The sequence below is a fragment of the Aspergillus nomiae genome, assembly GCF_001204775.2.
Source record: "Aspergillus nomiae NRRL 13137 chromosome Unknown contig00522, whole genome shotgun sequence".
Taxonomy (NCBI): Eukaryota; Fungi; Ascomycota; class Eurotiomycetes; order Eurotiales; family Aspergillaceae; genus Aspergillus; species Aspergillus nomiae.
This window is the reverse complement of record NW_015378577.1, coordinates 1-20,715: the sequence shown is the minus strand read 5'-3', so window position 1 is coordinate 20,715 and position 20,715 is coordinate 1. Positions and strand designations below refer to the sequence as shown.

At 48.8% G+C, this 20,715-nt stretch overlaps 9 protein-coding genes across 9 annotated transcripts; 4 read left to right on the top strand and 5 right to left on the bottom strand.

Moving 5' to 3' along the window:
• Positions 1-931: 931 nt before the first annotated feature.
• ANOM_010101 (2,4-dichlorophenol 6-monooxygenase) lies at positions 932-3,020 on the top strand (the record flags this gene model as incomplete). The annotated part of the gene is made up of 5 exons (XM_015555357.1): positions 932-1,067; positions 1,122-1,202; positions 1,266-1,414; positions 1,473-2,089; positions 2,153-3,020. 5 exons carry the CDS (start codon positions 932-934, stop codon positions 3,018-3,020), a joined length of 1,851 nt encoding a protein of 616 aa, XP_015401831.1.
• Positions 3,021-3,457: 437 nt separating this feature from the next.
• On the bottom strand, positions 3,458-4,543 carry ANOM_010100 (fumarylacetoacetate hydrolase family protein; the record flags this gene model as incomplete). Its single annotated transcript, XM_015555356.1, has 4 exons — positions 3,458-3,659; positions 3,733-3,853; positions 3,934-4,279; positions 4,349-4,543. The coding sequence occupies 4 exons, from the start codon at positions 4,541-4,543 to the stop codon at positions 3,458-3,460; spliced, it is 864 nt and encodes a 287-aa protein (XP_015401832.1).
• A 959-nt stretch (positions 4,544-5,502) lies between these two features.
• On the bottom strand, positions 5,503-6,783 carry ANOM_010099 (VOC family protein; the record flags this gene model as incomplete). Its single annotated transcript, XM_015555355.1, has 6 exons — positions 5,503-5,534; positions 5,592-5,701; positions 5,763-6,007; positions 6,082-6,185; positions 6,254-6,302; positions 6,364-6,783. 6 exons carry the CDS (start codon positions 6,781-6,783, stop codon positions 5,503-5,505), a joined length of 960 nt encoding a protein of 319 aa, XP_015401824.1.
• A 598-nt stretch (positions 6,784-7,381) lies between these two features.
• Positions 7,382-9,884, bottom strand: ANOM_010098 (fungal specific transcription factor domain-containing protein; the record flags this gene model as incomplete). Its single annotated transcript, XM_015555354.1, has 4 exons — positions 9,758-9,884; positions 9,304-9,694; positions 9,116-9,238; positions 7,382-9,062 (listed from the first exon to the last, which is right to left on the bottom strand). The coding sequence occupies exons 1-4, from the start codon at positions 9,870-9,872 to the stop codon at positions 7,382-7,384; spliced, it is 2,310 nt and encodes a 769-aa protein (XP_015401825.1). The 5' UTR covers positions 9,873-9,884.
• Positions 9,885-10,574: 690 nt separating this feature from the next.
• On the top strand, positions 10,575-11,494 carry ANOM_010097 (uncharacterized protein; the record flags this gene model as incomplete). The annotated part of the gene is made up of 2 exons (XM_015555353.1): positions 10,575-11,019; positions 11,076-11,494. The coding sequence occupies 2 exons, from the start codon at positions 10,575-10,577 to the stop codon at positions 11,492-11,494; spliced, it is 864 nt and encodes a 287-aa protein (XP_015401828.1).
• Positions 11,495-12,574: 1,080 nt separating this feature from the next.
• On the top strand, positions 12,575-13,618 carry ANOM_010096 (ribokinase; the record flags this gene model as incomplete). The annotated part of the gene is made up of 1 exon (XM_015555352.1): positions 12,575-13,618. One exon carries the CDS (start codon positions 12,575-12,577, stop codon positions 13,616-13,618), a length of 1,044 nt encoding a protein of 347 aa, XP_015401829.1.
• A 57-nt stretch (positions 13,619-13,675) lies between these two features.
• Positions 13,676-15,627, bottom strand: ANOM_010095 (Zn(II)2Cys6 transcription factor domain-containing protein; the record flags this gene model as incomplete). The annotated part of the gene is made up of 4 exons (XM_015555351.1): positions 13,676-14,424; positions 14,493-15,285; positions 15,338-15,489; positions 15,546-15,627. 4 exons carry the CDS (start codon positions 15,625-15,627, stop codon positions 13,676-13,678), a joined length of 1,776 nt encoding a protein of 591 aa, XP_015401826.1.
• An 836-nt stretch (positions 15,628-16,463) lies between these two features.
• Positions 16,464-18,389, top strand: ANOM_010094 (sugar porter family MFS transporter; the record flags this gene model as incomplete). Its single annotated transcript, XM_015555350.1, has 5 exons — positions 16,464-16,588; positions 16,645-17,510; positions 17,563-17,678; positions 17,736-17,880; positions 17,953-18,389. The coding sequence occupies 5 exons, from the start codon at positions 16,464-16,466 to the stop codon at positions 18,387-18,389; spliced, it is 1,689 nt and encodes a 562-aa protein (XP_015401827.1).
• Positions 18,390-18,798: 409 nt separating this feature from the next.
• On the bottom strand, positions 18,799-20,226 carry ANOM_010093 (putative C6 transcription factor; the record flags this gene model as incomplete). The annotated part of the gene is made up of 1 exon (XM_015555349.1): positions 18,799-20,226. The coding sequence occupies one exon, from the start codon at positions 20,224-20,226 to the stop codon at positions 18,799-18,801; it is 1,428 nt and encodes a 475-aa protein (XP_015401830.1).
• Between the last annotated feature and the right edge of the window lie 489 nt (positions 20,227-20,715).

The window sequence follows — 20,715 nt, the reverse complement described above, 5'->3', positions numbered from 1 at the left end:
ACGTAGGTTTGTTATCTGCATAGGTATACATACTAGCATTTAATATTAAAATAAGCGGAGACCCCCAGTATCACCCTTCAACAGTATGACATAAAAGGGAGGGTGTCCTTCATCTGCAGTACCGTTGTGGAATCTGATCAATGGAGCCGTTGTTAGCCATGGACAACGGGCACATAAGAAGTTTCTGAAATGGCGTGCAATAACCTCTATGTGTATTCTTTCCATGAACACTAGCTCGTCCGGGAGTATTAGTACGATCTGGACTTATATTTCCACATGCCAAAGCGGGCATTGCGGATCTCAAAGTACCTATGGTGAGAGGGTGAGAGAAAGCGATATTAGAGACGCCAACTGCACATAGCAGCATATATCCCCCCAACCCCTTCCAGAATATAACAAGGTGTGAGATGCTGCGAAGTCTGCGCGAAATTGGCGCGGACTTTGGCACGGAACGCTTGGGCCCCGCATCCCTATCTTCCATCTATTCTTTTTCTGGGGAAAACCTGGAGTCGGACTCCAGGTATCATTATTAGCAATGATTGGCTTCCCTGAGGTCTGTAGGAGGAGGTTCTGATCATCTTAGTCATAATTCCGTGGATCCGAAAGGAAAGCATATCTCCATAGTGGGGACACTGAGGAGAGTGGTTTAACGAAATCTGCACGAGGTCTTCCCGAGAGTATAAGAAAATGGTGCCGCTTGGGCCGCTTGGGAGGGGGTGCGAGACGGACGATCTTCGGCACAGTTTAGTTGAACTATACTGACTCTTGGGCCTCCTAGCAGCTGAAACAGTCCACACCACTACGAACGGCCCATTTATAACGGAGATTGATTTAATCTACGCTCCTTCTCGTAAATTTACGTAGATTCGCTATAAACCACGGCACCAATTTCAAAACACGTTCCTATTGACGCAAAACATCGCGAGAGAAAATGGCGCCTTACAGTACGATCGACAGCGGCGCGACCCGATCCGTTGGAGCAGAAGAGACTCCAGTCGATACGGAATTCCTCATTGTCGGGGCAGGTCCTGCCGGGGCCGCCTTGGCTTGCTTCCTTGGTTCTCATGGTATGTTTTACTGCATTGGTATGGTAGTCGCTACTTGGTACTAACGCTGTGAAGGGCTGAAGGGTATCATGATCAGCAGCGCTCCAGGAACAGCGAATACGCCTCGCGCACATATTACTAATATGGCGGCACTGGGTCAGTAATCTGCCAAGGTAGCAAATACGGATTTGTCATTGACACATTGACTTGTCCATTCAGAGTGTCTACGGGATATTGGTCTCTATGATGAACTGGAGAAGCTGGGATGCACGGGGGCAGATCATATGCAACACACACGATGGTGTCATAGTATGGCAGGCGAGGAGTACGCACGCATCCACTCCTGGGGAAATGACCCTAGAAGAAAGGTGAGATCAGTTGGTCCTCTCGTACTCTGTCAAGGAGCTAGATTGACGCAGGACATAGGGAGACTATGAACTAGCTAGCCCATGTGAACCATTTGATCTGCCGCAGACGATCTTGGAACCAGTTCTGGTTCGGCATGCAGCTTTAAAAGGCTTCAAGTGTCGCTTTGATTCCACGCTCGTTTCTTTCTTTAGCGACCCGAAGACCGGCTTGATCACTGCCAATATTCACGATAAGATGACAAACAAGGAATACCAGATCCAAACACGATATCTGTTCGGAGCTGACGGTGCCCGGAGTGAGGTGGTAAAACAGCTTAACCTGCCTCTGGTGGTTCAGCCTGGCCAAGGGATTGCAATCAACGTGCTGGTCAAAGCCGACCTCTCCCATCTAGTTAAAAACCGAACGGGCAATCTTCATTGGGTTATGCAACCAGATCGAGAGCACCCAGACTTTGGCTGGATGGGAATCGTTCGTATGGTGAAGCCATGGAATGAGTGGATGTTCATTCTATTCCCAGATCGTAACTATGACCGTTCTAAAGGCCAGCCGTCTCAAGATGCGTATCAAAAGAGAGTCCAAGAGTTTATTGGCGATGATACACCTGCAGAGATCTTGGATATCTCCACGTGGTATATCAATGAGATCGTCGCCGAGAAATATTCAGAGGGTAACATGTGAGTGTTGGCTCCGTCGATCTGGTGAGCGGAATGTCTCTGACAACGACGTTTTATTCCTAGCTTCTGTCTTGGTGATGCCGTGCACCGCCACCCTCCATTGAACGGGCTTGGATCGAATACCTGCATCCAAGATGCCTTCAATCTCGCTTGGAAGGTCGCATATGTTCACAAGGGACTGGCGTCACCGTCTCTTCTATCAACATACTCCATTGAGAGACAACCTGTGGGTCATTCGATTATCACCAGAGCGAATCAGGCATACCGCGACCACTTTCTCGTGTGGGAGGCACTCGGCATGTTGCCCACGGACTTGTCCGCACGGAAGGAGATTTTGGAGGAGTTAAAGAGTGCGACACCAGAAGGATCCAACCGCCGTCGTGCCCTTCATGCGGCAATCAAGCATACCTCTCATGAATTCCATGGATTGGGAGTTGAAATGAATCAACATTATGACAGCCAAGGTGTCTACACAGCTGATGAGCCCAATCCCTATGCGCCGTCCAGACGGGCGTCTGAAGATAGCATCTTGTTTCATGAACCAAGCACTTATCCCGGGTCTCGATTGCCTCATGTGTGGCTCAACAAAGCAACCCCGAGAGAGCCTATTTCAACAGTCGACATTGCTGGCCATGGCTCTTTTGTCCTCTTGAGCGGAATCGGAGGTGGGCGATGGAAGAAAGCAGCCGAAAATGTTGCCGAAGCGCTTAAGGTTCCAATACAGGTGCATTATATTGGGTTCAGACAAGATTGGGAGGACGTTTACTTTGAGTGGGAAAACTTGCGAGGCGTGGAGGAATCTGGAGCCGTGTTGGTGCGACCAGATCGATTCGTAGCGTGGAGAGCACCGCAAGTTCTCAAGGATACTGAAGCATGCGAAGCGAAGCTCCTTACAGTGATGAGAACCATTCTAGGATACCTTGATGTATAGTACTCACAATGTTCCGTTTCTGCCGGTCCTGGTCCGGCTGAAATATGATGGGGTGGGCGAAGCATAGCTGTTATATTGACCAAGTCTTCGGGTCCTCTTTGCGGCATCTGATTGAGATATTCATTAATTAAGCTATTCACCAGAAATTATATACCTGTATGTATATTCGCCAAGTATTCCACGCGCCTCTCTAGCCATAAAATAAATATTTTCCCATATTATATTCCTCCTGGGCAAGTTCGCGCAAGACAAATCCGCGCAAGAGATATTCCCCGAGCGGAAAGCTATCACTCATGGAAAATTATGTGAAATGGCAGGGGCTTAGCTATCCATGAAAGGCTGCTACTACTATTACTTTCACGCCTCTAACTAGGCAAAGGCAAATGCACTTATTTATTTGGATAATCACGAACACAATTTCTCACGATTTGTTACCCTTACTCATAGTAGACTTCGTTAATCAAAGTTCCGATATTCTCAATTTCCACTCGCATATCGTCACCATGGTTCAGGACAACCTTGGGGTTACGCATAGCGCCAATTCCAGGACCCGTTCCGGTCATGATAATGGTGCCCTTTTCGAGAGTGGTCCCCTGAGAGAGAAATGCAATAGTTTTTGCAATATCGAAGATCATTTCCCTTAAAAGTAAAGCTGTCAGCTACCTTGGAGGGTTGACATGGTGGCAACAATCGATCCTCAAGATAGACTCACCTAGTGTTTGAGTCTTGCACCACATTGCCATTATGGATGGCTTTAACTTGCAGATTATGCGGGTTGCCGATGGCGGATGGAGACACAAGGACTGGGCCCAGTGGACAAGATCCGTCGAGACCTTTTCCATTAAACTAAGTCAGCTCCGGGCAAATGACAAACTAATTGGCTTGGGAGATAATGAGGCGCAACTAGTCTCACCTTTTGAGAAGGACCACTGGCTGTTCTTGAACTGCTGTGTTCGAGCACTAACATCATTGCTGCAGGTATAACCCAACACGTACTTCATGGCCTCTGACTCGGGAATATCTCGACCAGTCTGAGACAGAATAATCGACAGCTCTGCCTCATAGTCGCTGGAGCCATCCTGTGCAATCTTGGGCACGTTTATCTTGGCAGGATGGGGTCCGTTGAGTGCCGTGCGCGGTTTGATAAAGACGACCGGCACATCCGGAATGGGCATGTTCGCCTCTCTGGCATGGTCGCGATAGTTGAGCCCCAGGCACCGGATAATGGGCACTTCTTCCATTCCAATGGGAGCCAGAAGCTGTTTTCGAATCGGAGTAGTTAGTTTCGAATCTTGGATTCCAGGTGTTCAGGATGGCGGAATACATACTCTGGCAATGTGCACCGTTGTGTCGGTTACCGTGCCATCGAAGATCGACCCTTTGATCAACTTGACTGCAACTCTCTCGCCATTCAATATTGCGATCCCAACATCTGGATACCTGCTTGGATCGACTTCACCAAAGTGGATTTGGCCATCTTCTTCGCTGATGAATCTCACGAGGTGTGCCCAATTAGGACCCATGTTTGCTAATTCTTCTGGGGTCAGATATTATTCGCAAATCTAAGGCAGTAAGTAGGTCAAGTATTCTTTCTCACGGGAGTGCGATTGTCAAGCGTGAGCCATGGCAGCCTTTTTGAACTTCCCACGTCAGACCTTAAATGGGACTTATCGATAATTCCTTACAAAGACACATGGAACGATTTCGGTCTATTTGCGCTCGGTGGTTTATCTCCCATGAGACCAGTTTGGGTTGGCGGGGGGCTGACAGCAAATGCATTCGGGCGGACTCTCTTCGGTGCAATTTTCAGTCGTCAGACTGCCGGCGTGGAATACGAATGACACCATCCCCCGCAACTTGAGGGGGGTAAAGAAAGTTAGCCTTTGTGATTAAGATCCACCATAAACTGATTCAGCATGAATAAGACTCGGGGTTGGGGGATCTCCAGTCATCGCAACGTATCCAGGCCGGTTGCCCGGATCTTCTGACTGTGGAGGGCTGTAACTAACCCGGATTGCAACACGCACTGCTATGCTCCCAACTCTTGCCAATCCGATGAATCTTAACAAGCCAAATTCACCTTCTACGAGTGACGCGTTCCCTAAACTATACGGGCTAGATGGCTTCTTTATGGATTAATTCTACTAGCGCTTCTACCGCAGTCTTTTTTTCCAATGTTGGCCTATATTAAGGTGCAACATGCATTATGCCTTCGAATAATCGAATCGCAAAAGCCAAATCGCACAATGCAATGGTAAATTACAAATTAGAGTCATTTGCGCAAGAATTTCTTTTTGAATATTGATGGTGACAAAGGCTCAAGTCTAAGCGTAGCTGTCTAACCAACATATCATATAAAATATGCACCAAGAGGATGTTACTCCGTTACGGTAGTAGGAGCAAGGCATTAAGCGACGTATACTAATCTCCACCTTCCTGATGGTGTCGGATATAAGACGACGAAAAGGAACCAAAACTGTTTCTACTGCAGGAAGGTGGGAGGAAGGTCGGGACCTAGTGATACATTAGCAGAATGGAACTAGATTGCATCATGCTCATTCAAAGGCCTACCCCAAACGTGCAAATTATCCGGTGCGGCAAGGGTTCGATTCGTTGGGTGTTGGTCATTTACCAAATCACCATCTACGTAATGCTCGATAATGAAACGAGAGGTATCAAACCTTTTTGGATCAAATGTGTGTGAGAAATTTACCTTCGAGAGGATGGGATCATGAGGCATACCAATAATCGAAGATCTGACTGCCCATGATATGACGTCCAACGCCCCAACAGTTCTCATACCCCTTGCTGCGGAGCCAGTCGTGACCCAGCACTTGTGTGTCAAAATCATGCGTCTCAAATGATGAGTGGTGAACGTGCGACCTAGGCCCCTCGAAAAAGAAAAAGCAATGGTGATCGACCAGCTCAGAACCGCGGTCCAGATGGAGAAAGGTGGTTATATCTCTTCCGGTAGAATCGTGAACCAGCTAGACCAGGTGGTAAAGACTCTGGGTCAGTATACGCTGAGCCTCGTGAAGAGCCAAGCCGTGGAGAAACTAACATCGCTTGGCTTGAAGTTGAATCGCGTAGTATAGAATTCAAATGCCTTCGCAAAATTGGTCACACACATTCCGAAATGACCTAATTTGTGCACAGGTGCAGGTCCTTGTGGTTTTCGAAGGTTCAATAGAGATTTCTAGAGATTAGGTAACTAGGTTCGTTCTGTCGCTTACCTTTCTTGAACCGTTGTGTCTTGTTCCCTGGCCGGTGTTTGTCTGTTGGCTGGGGGGAAGGTCAGACGGTTGCCGAGGAGCTAGTTATATATACAAGGAGAATCACTGACGAAATTGTAATCAAGTTGTGGAAGCACCTTCTCATCGGCATGGGCCTTTTGTCCATGAACAAGGTGAAATGGGAACTTGTCGATGGGGTCATGGAAAGTGACGCAGCGACCACCACCTGGCGCATCTTTTAAGTCGTAGATGCCTGTCGCCCCAGGTAACTTCGTCGCAGCTAAAAGATCCGATTCGGATTCCACGACAAAGGCTGCGCCTCCAAACTCGTCTTTGTCGCCTTGTCGCGCACAGTACACAAATGGCTCCGAACTGGTGCCACGGTAATAGATATCCTTGCCCACACGCTTGACTTCCTGGAATCCGAAATCCAGTAGGAATTGATGGGCTTTGTCGATTTCTTTATGGGTGTAGAAGACATGCGCAATGCGAGTGAGCTGAATTCGAGATTCATTGCTTGAGGCTGCCATTTTCGTGACTTATCTTCAACAAAGATTAAAACAATATTGAACGGTAGATTGTTGTTCCAGATAGAAACGTTCCAAAGTGATATTTCCCTTTTCTAAATACCCCAGCCCTACCCCACAAAAAGCCCAAGGGGTGTGGTGTGATCTTGCTTTCTAACCGGGTTCACGGACTGGAGCGAAATTATCCCGGTCCCGCACGGACTATCTTCGGTCAGTTGCTTAGAGCAGAAGACGAACGAGCAAGCAGGGACATTGGATACTTTATAAAGAAGTGGTTTCTCGCTGTACTTTTGGTTTTGGGACATTGGAATACGAACTAGAGATAGATCATCCTTTGTCTTCGCCGGCTGGGGGTGGGATACGTCACTTTATATTTTGATATAGACTATCTCCATTCCAATTCACACCTAGGCGGTATTTGAAACATTACATGCCTTGAGTGAGAGCGGAGTTTACAGGAAATCCATACACGGTAAATTTGTGCTATGCCCAGGTCCATAGGGTACCTAGGTAGATTACAGAGGGATGGAGTGGCCAATTGCGGAAAAATGGGGTGAGGATAAATCCATCCAACAATTGCAAGAGTGCACGGGGGTGTAGTTCACCCTGAGAGTAAATCATATATGCCACCAGGGATATCAAAAGTGGGCCAATCAAAGGCCTGGTCGAGCTGATATATTGTATCAAGGGAGTGAGAGTTCGGGGGCACCATGTAGTCCTCTGGAACCTGGGTCCTACTCGGTTGTGGAGGAGTCATATAGTCGAGCATTGCCACGCTATCTGCTACGAATGGGTATTTTCGCGCATGGTTTTGGGCTGTAATGTCTAACCTGGCATCAATCGAGGCTGAACCGGTGAGTGGGACACTAGGCGTTTCGGGTAGGTATTGAGAGGCTTGTCGGGCTGTCCAGTCAAAATTCAGGCTGCGCTCTACGTTTTGACCTTCTTGGTCCGAGGTAGGCTGGTTGATCCTATCGGTGTCTTCCGATGCCCGATTAGACGCTTCTTGAGAGGATGGACAAGCTCGAACCTCCGGTTTCTTGTTCCGGGCTTCCAGTTGCTCCTCGATCAACTCTAGGTTCTTCTGGAGAGCGGTTTGAATATCCCAAAATTGAACGCATCGCTTGTAGGTCAGATAAAGAACATCGAAGCGCGACTTTACTAGATCTCGATTGGACTGTGCTCGAGCAAAATGTTTGCGGACCAGTTGCACCGCCGAGGCAAGCCATATGGTACTAGGGAGAAATGGATTAATATGCTGAACATGATCCTCGCAACTCCGATTCACTATTCCCAGAATACGATCTGCTGCCTCGTAATACTGTCGAAGCGCTCCATTTTCCGTATCGAGCAGACTAAATGTACTCCGACCAGCGGAATTTCCGGAAGGATGACGGCCACTGGTTTCAGTTGGACGATTTTGAGATCGGAATGCGTCATATCTGTAGATCATCAAACGAGCTAATTGGGTCATAACGAAGATATTGTAGATAGAGCTGTGCTGCTGTCGTTGAGATTCTAACTCCCCTTGTACCGGCGCCCCAAAGGCCAGATATTGATCGCGATACTGGAGATGGCTGGGCAAAGCCAAAGTAAAGCAGCGTACGGCGTTTGCCAATGTCTCCAATTTTTGACGAGCCTCCATGGCCGATTCGAGTGTTGAACTCTGGCTATTTGGCATTTGCTGGCGATAGCCCTGATTACCTATGGCAGCCACTCCTTGTGGGTCACAGGCGATCTGGGCATTCTTCATGAGAGAATTGATAACTAGGAACCACGCTTTCGATGACTGGTTACCACTGTCCTGCAACGCCTTCCAACGCTTGTTTATGTCCGCCTCCATAAAGCAGCTTGAAGTAGGGCGGCCCGAGAACCAGTGAGCGTTGTCAACTGGAAGCAATATTTCCATTTGGCTCCAGTTAATGGTAGTTGGCGTCCGACGGATAGTACTGGCAAAAACATCCATTTCCCAGATGGCCCAGAAAGCACGACGCTTTTCTTCGTCTTCTTGCCAGTGGTGGGGATCCTCCGTTTTTATAACCTTCCCGGAATCAAGAAGATGCAGGTTAGTTTCGTATATCAAACTGACACACAAACCCAGAGATCTCCACGCCTTTCCGCGGACCCCCTGGGTCAGTCGACAATGCGTTGCAATAATGAGAGCCTGTATAACGCAAAGTGGCGGCATCTCATCGCCACATTCCGCAAGCGCCTCATTTATGTACTTGAAAGCAAGGTCAATGAAGTATGCAGCTGTCGGTGACTCTTTGCTACGAGCTGAACTGCGTCGCTAGCTATGTCGTTGGTTCTTAGGGCACCAAAACGTGAGGCATACCCAGCTATGGCTGCCAGAAGGGCAGTCAATTGAGAAAACGAAGAGATATTCGAAAGCTTTTCTGCAAACGAAGGCTCATGAAAGATATTGATAGCGACCATGTTGTCGAAAAAAACTCGAATGCTATTAGTGCAATTAGCTTATCTATGTTCCACTTCGACAACTCTTTAGGTAACCGAGGTCGTTACATTTCATTCATGAAAGCTGGCGAGACGCCTAGCTCTGTGCAGGCTTGACGGCAGAGATCTGTCTGTTGGCCGTCCTGAGAGCTCGGGCTCTGCTTTTGGGAGGGACTTGTGGCCTCGTGGGATGGATGTAAAATGAAAGCGAGATCAAGTGTATTCAACTGAGAGGTTCGGTGTTGCGAGCTTCCCCGCGCCTCAATCCCAGTTGTCTCAGTAGGATCGGCGGGAACGACGAGGGCCAACTCTTCTTTCTCCGGCTGATCGTTCAATGCGTCGAAATAACTATCCCGTCGGCCATTGTCGGGACCGGGTGGCGGTCTAGAAGGCGAGTTAATCTGTCGTCTCTGCGCTGTCTCATTCTGTCGTGGGCGTTTTCTCTTCTTCTGCGAAGACCCTAGATCTTGTCAATGTGCCTCCAACTTGTCGCGGTTTATGGCAAAATGTGGCCATTCCATACCGATTTTAGGCCCGGGTTTCATTGACCGAAGCGGATAATTGCATGTCTGGCCTGTTTGATCACAGACCATGCACCGTGGCAATGCCCGGTCGCTGACAGCTGTTACTTCACACATACTTTGGCAAGACTTGGTTCAAGTTTTCACGTACCACTTGACCTTACGCCTAGTTATCAGCACATGAGCCCCGTTCTCTCCTAGTCTTGAGAACATCGGGTAAGACTTACTTGCGACACGATTGACAGGCCAAGTCAGATAACGACATTCTTGCGAGAGGCTTTCTAGGCTGTGCCCACATTCACATGTCATCTGGTGACATCGACAAGGGATTGAAGTGAGAAAGGACTAGGATGTATACAAAGAAAATCCAAGAAGATTGCTGGCACCGTGCCCCGTGGGGTATCGCCTGTGTCACGAGACCCCCAAAATCACCCCGAAGATGGTCCGAGAGTGACGTCATTTTTGGCCGATTGTGTCGATCATTTTGTCTGGCATAATGTATTGAAGGAAACATCAACATGATTAAATGCTTGTTAATCCATCTTTTTTACTGAGATAGTTTCGGAGGGGGAAGGACAACCTCTGTGTTTCTTATACTGTTAGTATCATAAATCGTCAGGTATTGGAACATGTTTCATAAAAAACTGGTTATTTATGGTCTATTCAATAAAGTATAGCGAGACATGTGCCCAGGGTTCAACCCCTGAGAGTTGAATCAATGGAGACTCAACCCTTGGGGCTTGACAAAGACATCAAAAAGGAGAAAATATAGCCGACATGCTCTAGTCAATTCCTGAGTATTCTTCAATCTGTGCAACAATGGACACAAAACCTGACTTGATTGGACTTGGTCGGGTTGGGTGTGGTATGCGCATTGGAGACATCGCAGTGAAGACCGCGAACACATGGACGGTGCCTGCAAACGCATCGGAATATACATCTATTGTCTACCAGCAAACCAACAGAACGAATGAAGAGTCGTTGATACATGAAGGGCGCATTTATCAACGCCTCGCGTTTGTGGAAGGTGTCCTGAAGCCGCTGCATATCTCCAATAAAGAAATTCGGATGCCGTATATCGCCCACGGGTCTCTCGACAAACACCTGAGTACAAATAAGACATCTATCAACAATGAACAACGCTTGGGGTGGTTTCAAAATGCTGCAGAAATTATTAATGGGGTACATGAGCAACGGGTTATTATTGCTGATATCGCAGCACGGAATTTCCTGATTAACAAGGATCTCTCGCTCCAGCTATGTGGTTTTCCGAGTCACTTATCATACCAGAAGACACAACTCCAGATACGTGTATTTCAGAGGATTTCCTCTCCATCAAGTTCGACATTGCGCGTTTTGGATCGACGATGTATGAGATCGTGTCCGGCAACCGATATGAATTTTATGTAAACCCTGAGATCGACAAGGACTTGGATGACGACGAATCGAAAACGTATAAAGACTGGCCGACGAGCGAACAATTTCCGGACACGAGAAATATATTCCTAGGTGATATAATTCGCAAATGCTGGCTTAAGGATGGTTATTGCAGCATGAAAGAGGTTCATACCGCGTTACATTCCACACGTGCTTCTATTGAAGCAATTGAAGCGACCCTAGATTGGCGTTACATATTTCGCGTGGGAAGCCCGATAATCACAACAATAATATTTAGTATGATAGTCGCCCGCCGTCTTCTATGGCGAAAAGTTGTGGATACTATCACATTTAAACATTAGATCGTATCCTTCAAGTGTATAGTGATTGAGTCCTGACTGGCCAAAGATATTCACATTATTCAATTTTCAGGGGATTATATTTATTGTTAGAAAGTAACAAAGCAAGTAGCAGGATTGTTAAACTATCTAGTGCTCTTAATGCCCTGTGAGTCAATAGTGTATCCGGATTGTTCAACTTTTGAATAGCCCATGTTCTCGGAGCAGCTAGTTTGTAGATGAAAAATAACCACCGACAAACCCCAGATAACATATTTTTGTGTGCATTGCTTTAGATATCCTGTTAGAAGTCTACTTTGTCATTGAGCCGGTGGTCTATTTCTCCTCTTCCCTGCTACATAGTATGTCCTCACATCTACTAGCATACAGGCCGAGGAAATACTCAACAATCCCAACGACGACAATATATATCCACCCGACCTAATTCAGTCTTACGCAAACGCGAAAACAACCCAACCCAAACATATAAAATGACGTAATCCACCAAAGCCCAGCCCCATCAAGTAAACCCGGTCGAAAAACTCTACCCTCCACGCGACCCTACATAACAATGCCAATATAGCCCTTACCCCACATACAGGAGGAAAACAACAGAAAAGCCAACCCGAAAAGCGGTACCCCGCCGCCGAAAAAATCCCTCTGGATACCCGTGCACTAGGCCTATTCTGGACAATGTAGCCTACTCTCGGTCGGCCCGGCGGGTCACCATTTGGGATGCTGCGGCCCGTCCGACGACTGCGTAGGCTATGTTGACCTGATTAGGTATAGCGTAGTTGGGGTAGGGCTCTGGGTTACATCCATAATAGGATTTTGGTGACATATAATTTTTTGGTGGGTTTTCGGGGTGGATATTGTTAGTAACGGGGGTAAAAGAATATTTAAAATCTGGTGACTTTGGGAAGGGTTTCTGACTGAATTAATTGTTTGATCTTTGTGTCTTTTTTTGTTTTTCTTTGTTTTTTTGAAAACTGTTGCTCAGAATTACGAATATCAACCGGGATTTATACTAGACTTAATAATTGCGAGATTCGACTCACGGAGAACAATACTGAGAGAATAGAGGAAAGTTGGTTATATTTAAAAATGGCCTCAAAACCACAAATCTGCGTCATCGGGTCCCTCAACATCGACTTCGTCACATATGCCCGGCGTTGTCCCGGGCCTGGCGAAACGCTGACGGGATCCTCCCTGTCTATCGATGCAGGTGGTAAAGGTGCGAACCAGGCGGTTGCATGCGCACGAGCGGCTTTCAGTTCTAAAGCCCAACAAGATGTGGCGGTGAGCATGATCGGAGCTGTCGGTGCAAATGATCCATATTATCCGACGCTGCTACAGCCAGCATTAGAAAAGTCAGGGGTGGACACCACGGGAATCGAGCAGAGGACAGACTGTCAAACGGGCTCGGCGACTATTATCGTGGAAGAAGGCGAGCAAGGGGAGAATCGCATTGTGGTGGTACCGGGAGCAAACCATGATGGAATGAATGATGTTGATAAGCTCCTTTCCGTTGTCCAGACACAGTGTCCTGCATCGCCACAGGTCGTGGTTCTGCAGGGAGAGATTCCCAGATCAACTGTGATTGGCCTGATGCAGCATTATAATCGGAGCGAGAATCCAACGAATGTCGTTTTGAATATTGCGCCCGTATATCCGGAGGGCATTCCTCTGGCTGCTCTATCCAGCACAGCGGTCTTGATCATGAATGAAACGGAGACTATCCAGATGGCGGAATCTATTCCTGATTTCCCCGTGGGATCTCAAACCGAAGCTGACCTACAGCCGGAGTTGTTGGCCCCGCTTTTCCACAAGGTGGCTAAGGTTCCCATTGTTTTGATCACACTCGGCGCGAAGGGAGTATTCTTCTCGACGGCCACCGGTCGTAATGGTTCTGTTCGCGGCGTGCACGTTAAGAATGTGGTGGACACCACTGCCGCTGGAGATACCTTCGTGGGGTACTTCTCGGCTGAATTTGCAAAGTATGCTGCCACGGGACAACCTCTCGAGGACTTTGACGCTTTGATCGAGTCTGTCGTACAACAGGCGAATCAGGCAGCTGCCATTTGTGTGCAGAGAAAGGGTGCAATCGAAAGTATTCCATTTGCATATGAGATCACAGACCGTCAATAAGGCGACGCAATATCCGCAGAATACAATCAAGAGCAATGATAATGAATACTTTACCAATCAATCTACCGCGTCTTCATCGTATTGTGCATTATTCCAGCACGAGCGCAAGCTGTCTATCTCAGAATCTAGCTTAATTCCAGTGGCAGTGGCAATACTACCAAGTAGGTCGAGTAGGATTGATTGCTGCGATGTGTGGGTCATCTCTGGTGCTATGGTGAGAAGACTAGCGATCAGGATCGGGTCCCACTGCTCCTTGAACTCATTGCTCGTAGCAATCCCTGTAATGGCTTGGGCGTGCCAGAGGCGAGAGGCGAAACGTCTCGGGCCTGCTATCGTCTTCAGTAGCCTTGGCTTGTGAATAAGTAAGAGGAATGAGGATATATGGTAGATAGTATTGGCCAAAAGGGCAAGAGGTGACGTGTAGATAAGAATAGGACAAGATGAGCAGTTCCCTGCATTAATCTCATCTGCCTCCACACCGCGAATGTCTAGAACCGGTCGCATCTCCACGTGGCGGTTGTGGTACCATTCCTGACAATTGGTCCAGAGAGACGTCCATCGTGACGTAAAATCCGTTTGCAGTAAGGTATGCACGGCGAGCTGTCCTCCACGTTCGGTACTTGGGGATAATGTATCAGCTGGGCCGAAGACGAGGGACAAAGTATCCGCTAAAAGAAGCAAAACACTCAAGAAGACCCATTTTGACGGTCGTTGTTGTGGCACTACTGGAAACGGGCCATCAGGCAGTAATTGGGAGCGGTATGACATCAATGGCGCTTGTGCACTAATGATGCCGGCAGCAAGATCTTCGGTACAGATGTCAAGTCAGCCTTGTGGATTTGCGGAGCGACTTGATGAAATTGGGAAAGCGTACCAATTCGAGAGTGGAGTAGCCACCATGGCTGGTTTAGCACACCTTGTGGGGTATTTGCAAAATCTAGACTACTCAATCCACGAGTACGAGCTCGAAGAAAGTCCCGCCATTGTCGCGGACGGGAGATGAAGAAGTCGTGCAACATCAAGAGGGCTTGTCCCATTGACTTGATAGGATCGTCCGCGTGGGCGAGACCGCGTTCAGCCTCATCCTGCAATGTAGCACTCACACCGATGGCATTGCTGTGTCGCTGAAGTGAAGCATGACTCAAGGCAAGCGCCATGATGGCAGCCAACAGTGGTCGCTCCGTTTTTGCGAGGAGTAATGCCTGGATCTCAAAACTGCAGTCGGGATCTCCAAGATCAATCCATGGGGCCAGATGGTAGCGAAAGTAACGCAGCAGGCCAATTTCATCGACTCCACTGGTCGGGATGGGATGAACCGGGTTGCTGGTGATGGGAAATCGGGAGTTCGAGCTGCAATTGCCCGAAACATACGCCAGAGCCCTACTCTTGGCAACGGTCCCCCGGTTATTTTGGAGCTGGGAGGTAGTACTAGAATCCGAAAAAGTGGACTCCCGGGAGATATCGGCATCAACACCGGAAGGATATGCAGGTCGGTTGAATTCTGCAACATCGACATGCTCAGCAGTGGTCTGTTGGATCGGCTGTTCGATGATAGCGCTCTGGGTAACACTCGCGGGCGGAACTGCCCCCGTGTCAGTCGCCTGGCCATTTGTACCAGGTCCACAGCTCGAGGTGATGTCTGACGTCGCCGGGCGGTCATCAATAAACTACCAGTCCATCAGCAAATGCGATGCCACCGAACGCATGAAACCATCCTACTTCGATCGTATTATAATTCACCCTAGTAGCCGGCGGCCCTTTTGGTGACTGTATCCGTGGGTTCGGCACGGACACAAAGGTAAGATCGGCGCCATAGCGACACGAAAAACCCTTCGCCTCGCAATTTTCACAGCGAGGTTTTCCTTCGTCGCCTGACAAATGCTGGGGTCAGCCACCGGATCCTGAAACATGTGGGGAAATGCCATACACTTCCTTCTCCGCCGACGACATGTCCAACATCCCGTGCGGACACGTTTTTGTTTAGCCGGAGTTGGTCTGCTGGACGGCATAGTGCGTTGACGGTGTTGTTGTGGTCTGCAAGATTATGGAGAAGGACCGCCGAAAAGAGGACGTCGAGCCTCCGCACCCCAAAAATGAATAATTATCCGGAGTGGGCCCGGAGGCGAAAAACTGGAGAAGCATCCAGACGAAGACTTTTTCTGGGCGCGACTTGTCAAGTAGGGTTTAGATGCCCCGCAATACTCAACAATTATATGAGAAGCCGAGCAGGAAGTATTTTAAGATAATAATCTTGATTCAAGCCTCTCAGCAGGCTCTTTATCAGGCGACTAGAGCGTCAAACCTCCAAAGTTGGGTCGGAGGACAGCACGGGTTCAACCTTAGTCAACTTCGTGCCAAGCAGCAGTCTCTCACACTAAAATGCTAGCACGGCTGAGCTTGTCCCTCATCGACTCTGGGACTCGACTCACGAGAGGGGAAACTGTTACCTAACTTTAGCCCTAATGTACCACGTGAAAGCAGGAAATAATCGCCCGATCATCCCAATTAGGGAAACAGAGGCTCCAGACCCCTGGGTATACTCCGAGTAGAGAACGAGGTGCATTTGGCAACATGCCATTGCCAAGGTGGCGGCAAAAAATAAGCCCCAAACTCTGCTGTCTCCATAGAAAGTTTAATTAAAAAAAATTAACAAAGACCATAATGAAAATTCATTCGTCATGTCACCTGGCGGAAAGGGTTTTCAGCCATTCTGGGTCACCTTTTGAGTGGATGGAAGATCAAGGGGGAAATGGGACATATATATTTCCCCAGATCCCACATGGTCCTTTCCCCGGAATGTCCCCCGGACTCATCCTCCTTCGCTACATGAAAACCCCTTGTCACAATGGCCGTCGACATGTCCTCCGAGCGGGAGGCCAATGACTTCCAGCAGGTTCAGGTTGTCAAACCATCAATGTGGCGGTCCCTGGCGAATAACCCCAAGGTGCTTTTTATCGCATTCTTTGCCTCGTAGGTTGCCTTTGACATCCATGGTATTTTGTCCACCGAACTGACACACTATTTAGCTTCGGTGGTTTTGAGTATGGCTACCAGCAAGGCGTGCTGGGACAGTCTTTGGTCATGACCCGTTTCAAAGAGAACTTCCCCTCCGTGGTGGACTCTTCCACAGCCACCGGTTGGTTGACTTCAATTCTCCAGTTGGGCGGAGTTGTGGGATCCTTGTCTGCAGGTGTGTTGGGAGAAATCTTTTCGCGAAAGTACACCATGTTCGTCGCATGCTGCTGGGTGATCCTCGGGAGTTATCTTTACGTTGGTGCCACGAACGGCAATCCGGCACTCTTGTACGCCGGACGATTCTTCACGGGTGTCGGCGTGGGTCTGTTTAGCGGTGTCGGCCCCTTGTACAATGCCGAACTGGCAGCGCCCGAGATGCGTGGTCTTTTGGTATCTTTCTATCAATTTGCCACCATTCTCGGAATCATGATTTCCTTCTGGGTGGGTTACGGAAGCAACTACATTGGAGGTACGGGCGCGACGCAGTCGGACATGGCATGGCGCCTGCCTTCCATTGTCCAAGGTATCCCTGCCGTTTGCCTAGCCTGTGGCATTTGGTTCATGCCTTTCTCTCCCAGATGGCTGGTCAAAAAGGACCGTGATGAAGAGGCCCTCGCTACGCTTGCCTGGATAAGAAAGCTGCCACAGGACCATGAGCTGGTTCAGGTGGAGTTTTTGGAGATGAAGGCAGAAGCCCTGTTTGAAAAGAGGGCATTTGCCAAAGCAACACCCTGGTTGGCCGAAAGAGAAAACAAGAGCGTTTGGATGAGCCAAATCGCACAATACGCGAATTGTTTCCGGACCATGGGCAACTTCAAAAGGGTCTGCACCGCATGGCTGATTATGTTTTTTCAGCAATGGAGTGGTGTCGATGCCAGTAGGTCTCTTTTCTCCAGGCCCGCTCGCAACTCTGCTAACAAGATGGACAGTTATTTACTACGCGTCTAATGTTTTCGTTAGTCTTGGACTGACCAGTGGCACTGTTGCTCTCTTGGCGACTGGAGTGACTGGCGTGGTCTTCCTCATCAGCACGATGCCGGGCATGGTATGGAATTGAAACCCAAATCCGACCATAGTCGCACATTCCGCTAATTCTCAACAGTTGATCATCGACAAAGTCGGTCGAAAGCCGATGCTCTTAGTCGGCTCATTGGTGATGTTACTTAGCATGGTAATTGTTGGAGTAATCGTGGCCAAATTCCGGCACGATTGGCCTTCTCATGAGGCCGCCGGCTGGAGTGCTGTCGGTAAGTATCCTCATTTCACCTTCATTGTCACTAGCTTTACATAAATCCAGATTGGGCTAACTAAGGCAACAGCACTTATCTGGCTCTATATCGCCGGCTTTGGTGCTACCTGGGGTCCTTGTTCATGGACATTGGTTTCAGAAATCTTCCCTCTCTCTATTCGTGCGAAAGGTGCTTCCATTGGCGCGTTTAGCAACTGGATCAACAACTTTGCCATCGCCTTCTTTGTACCACCAATGCTAGAAGCATGGGCATGGGGTACGTATATCTTCTTTGCTGTGTTCCTGGGCGTCGGCATGGTCTGGGTGTGGTTCTTCCTGCCAGAGACCAAGAATGCGTCGCTCGAGGAGATGGACCGGGTTTTCAAGAGCAACACCGGGGAGCAGGACGCCGAGATGCTGCGTGAAGCACAGAGAGAGGTTGGATTGACCGCATGCCTCGAACGATTGTCCAAGGGGCCGGTACCCACCGAGAAAGATAGTTATGGGTCACATCTCGAGCAGGTATAAACCGGGATAATTTGTTGGGAGTTGCCGGCGTGCTCACGATATTGGAAATATATGTATAATGCAGTACTAAATGTTGAATGATGATGACTTGGCCATTATGAATATTAAATCACTAGCGTCGCTCATTCAGGACTGAAGCTAATATAATACTTCCATGCATTAGTGTCATTTAACGTACCTCGGATAACAGAGCGACCGATGTTTCTGGAGCCTGAGCCATGGGCTATATGCCGGGTGTGCGTAAATCGCCTACTTCATAGATGTAACCTTTCAATGCTTGGTTATATAGGTCGTTGCACATCTAGATGCGTTCTCGTAACGGAGTGTTGGCTGTTTGCGCAGCAGAGAGTCCCGTCACACTTGGAAAGAGCCAAGGTTTTCGGTGGTGGCAATGGCAACACCTGCGTAATCAAATCACAGATAGAATCTCGTTTGTCTCATAGCCCCAGACTGCTTCAAGGTCCCTAAGTCGCCACAGCGCCCCCCATCCTGTGGTTTGCTCGATGGCTTTGAAGAGCTTAGCCACAGCTATGTGTTCGCGACGATGGCTCAAAAGCTTCCCAGCAATGAATAAGGGCTGAATAGCATTAATGAGGTTGCCCGGATGTGGATTGGTCAGCGAAATGCCGCACACCCTCCTTGCGTGCCAAACTGAGGAAGCTAGGTGACTTGCCGAGAGCAGTGTAGTAGGGGGCTTGACCTCCAGCAACAGGATGCAGGCCGTGTGATACAGTTGATTACTAGATATAGCTGCCTGATGAGCGTAGAAAATCTCCGGAAACATTCGATCTCCCTGCATGTTGGTAGACTTGGTCGGGAGAATTGCTCGCGGCCGTTGTTCCAGCCAATATTGCAGCTCGTCCCACAGTCGGTTCCATTGCTCATGGAACGGTCGTGGATCAGTAGTGTCGTACTCCCCTAGCTCTAAGTACCTTGTGCGCCTGCACACTAGATCGCATGCTTTGGCGCACAAATATACGGCCCAGTTTGCGTGCATATCTGGAGTTAGGCGGCTCTGTTCTAAAAATAGCTCTCGAACTCGTTTTTCATTGTCCTCAATACTTTCGGACGCCTGGCCCAAAGATACAGCAGGAACCCACTTCTCGAGAGGAAGAACCGTCCTCTCTGCACCGTTTGAAACGATTACTCCACACAGCTCCATGCGGACATAGCACCAGAATACAGCCTGTAGATGACCCCCGGAAAACCCGTTTACACTGAAGCAATCAAATAAAGCTGCACAGCCATCCACATGACGTCTCCAGTCTTGCGGGCTGACGGACATTAACTCCATGACCGCTAGGACGCAGGCGGTCACCAACACATTTGGATCCTTTGCTTGAAGGCCGGGCGATACCCAGCGGATTGACTCCTGATAGAGCTCGAGGCTGTCATGGCAGTTGCGGAGACCCGCTTTCCTTTCCGTCTGCCGGGCAGAAAAGGCGAGGATGGCGTAGAATAATCCGGGGGATTCTCGCGCTAAGATCGGAATGTGGACCCCAAAGTGGCGAGCCTCGTCAAATTTATCGAGATAAGGCGCGCATTCTGTGATCCAATTCTTCAGATAGTTTATCAAACGAGGCTTGGGTACGGGAGACCTCGCAAAGAGATCTATGTCATGTCGGAGCTCGGAGAGTGCGGGCTCAGTTGTCGCTTGGACGAGGTATTGTTTTGGGGTGCCATCAGAGACGGCTGTGAAAAGAGCACTTCGGAGCTCTTCTTGCAATTCAAGAAAACGTGGGTGTGCTGTGTAAGAGCTCTCCGATAGTGAGTGCGTCCCCGGAGACAAGATCATCCCCTCCCCCGTTCCTTGATGCGATGAAGCAAGGGGATCCATTGTCTATGACCTTCGATGGGTTGAATACAGTCGGACTTTTTGTTGCTGCGAATCACCGGAGGAAACAACCACGCGACCCAATATAGTAGGCGGTCAGTCGGGTGATCACTAATAGCAGAGCGCGATTTTATCGGGTCCAAAAAAATCTCGGCGGTGCTCAAAATTCTGCCACCGTCTCTGAACCCCGTTCAGGTTTTTCCGGATTCCGTGTTGAGCACAGCCAAGCTTTTTGTGAACCCCGTTCAACTGTGACCCGGATAATTACGAGGATATCTATATCTATATATCTTGGATCATCCCTAGCTGTGGTCTCGACTCCGCCACTCGAGCGGTGTCGGTGTGACGTTCGAAACGGTACCGCCCTGAAGCGGCGTAGGGAACGACCATACCCCAAAAAGAGATAAAGCGAGGCATAGAAGAGAGAAATCGAGAAACAGAAAGACAAAAGAATTTACAACGGAAGGACAAGGCAAGATAGGCAAAAAACAT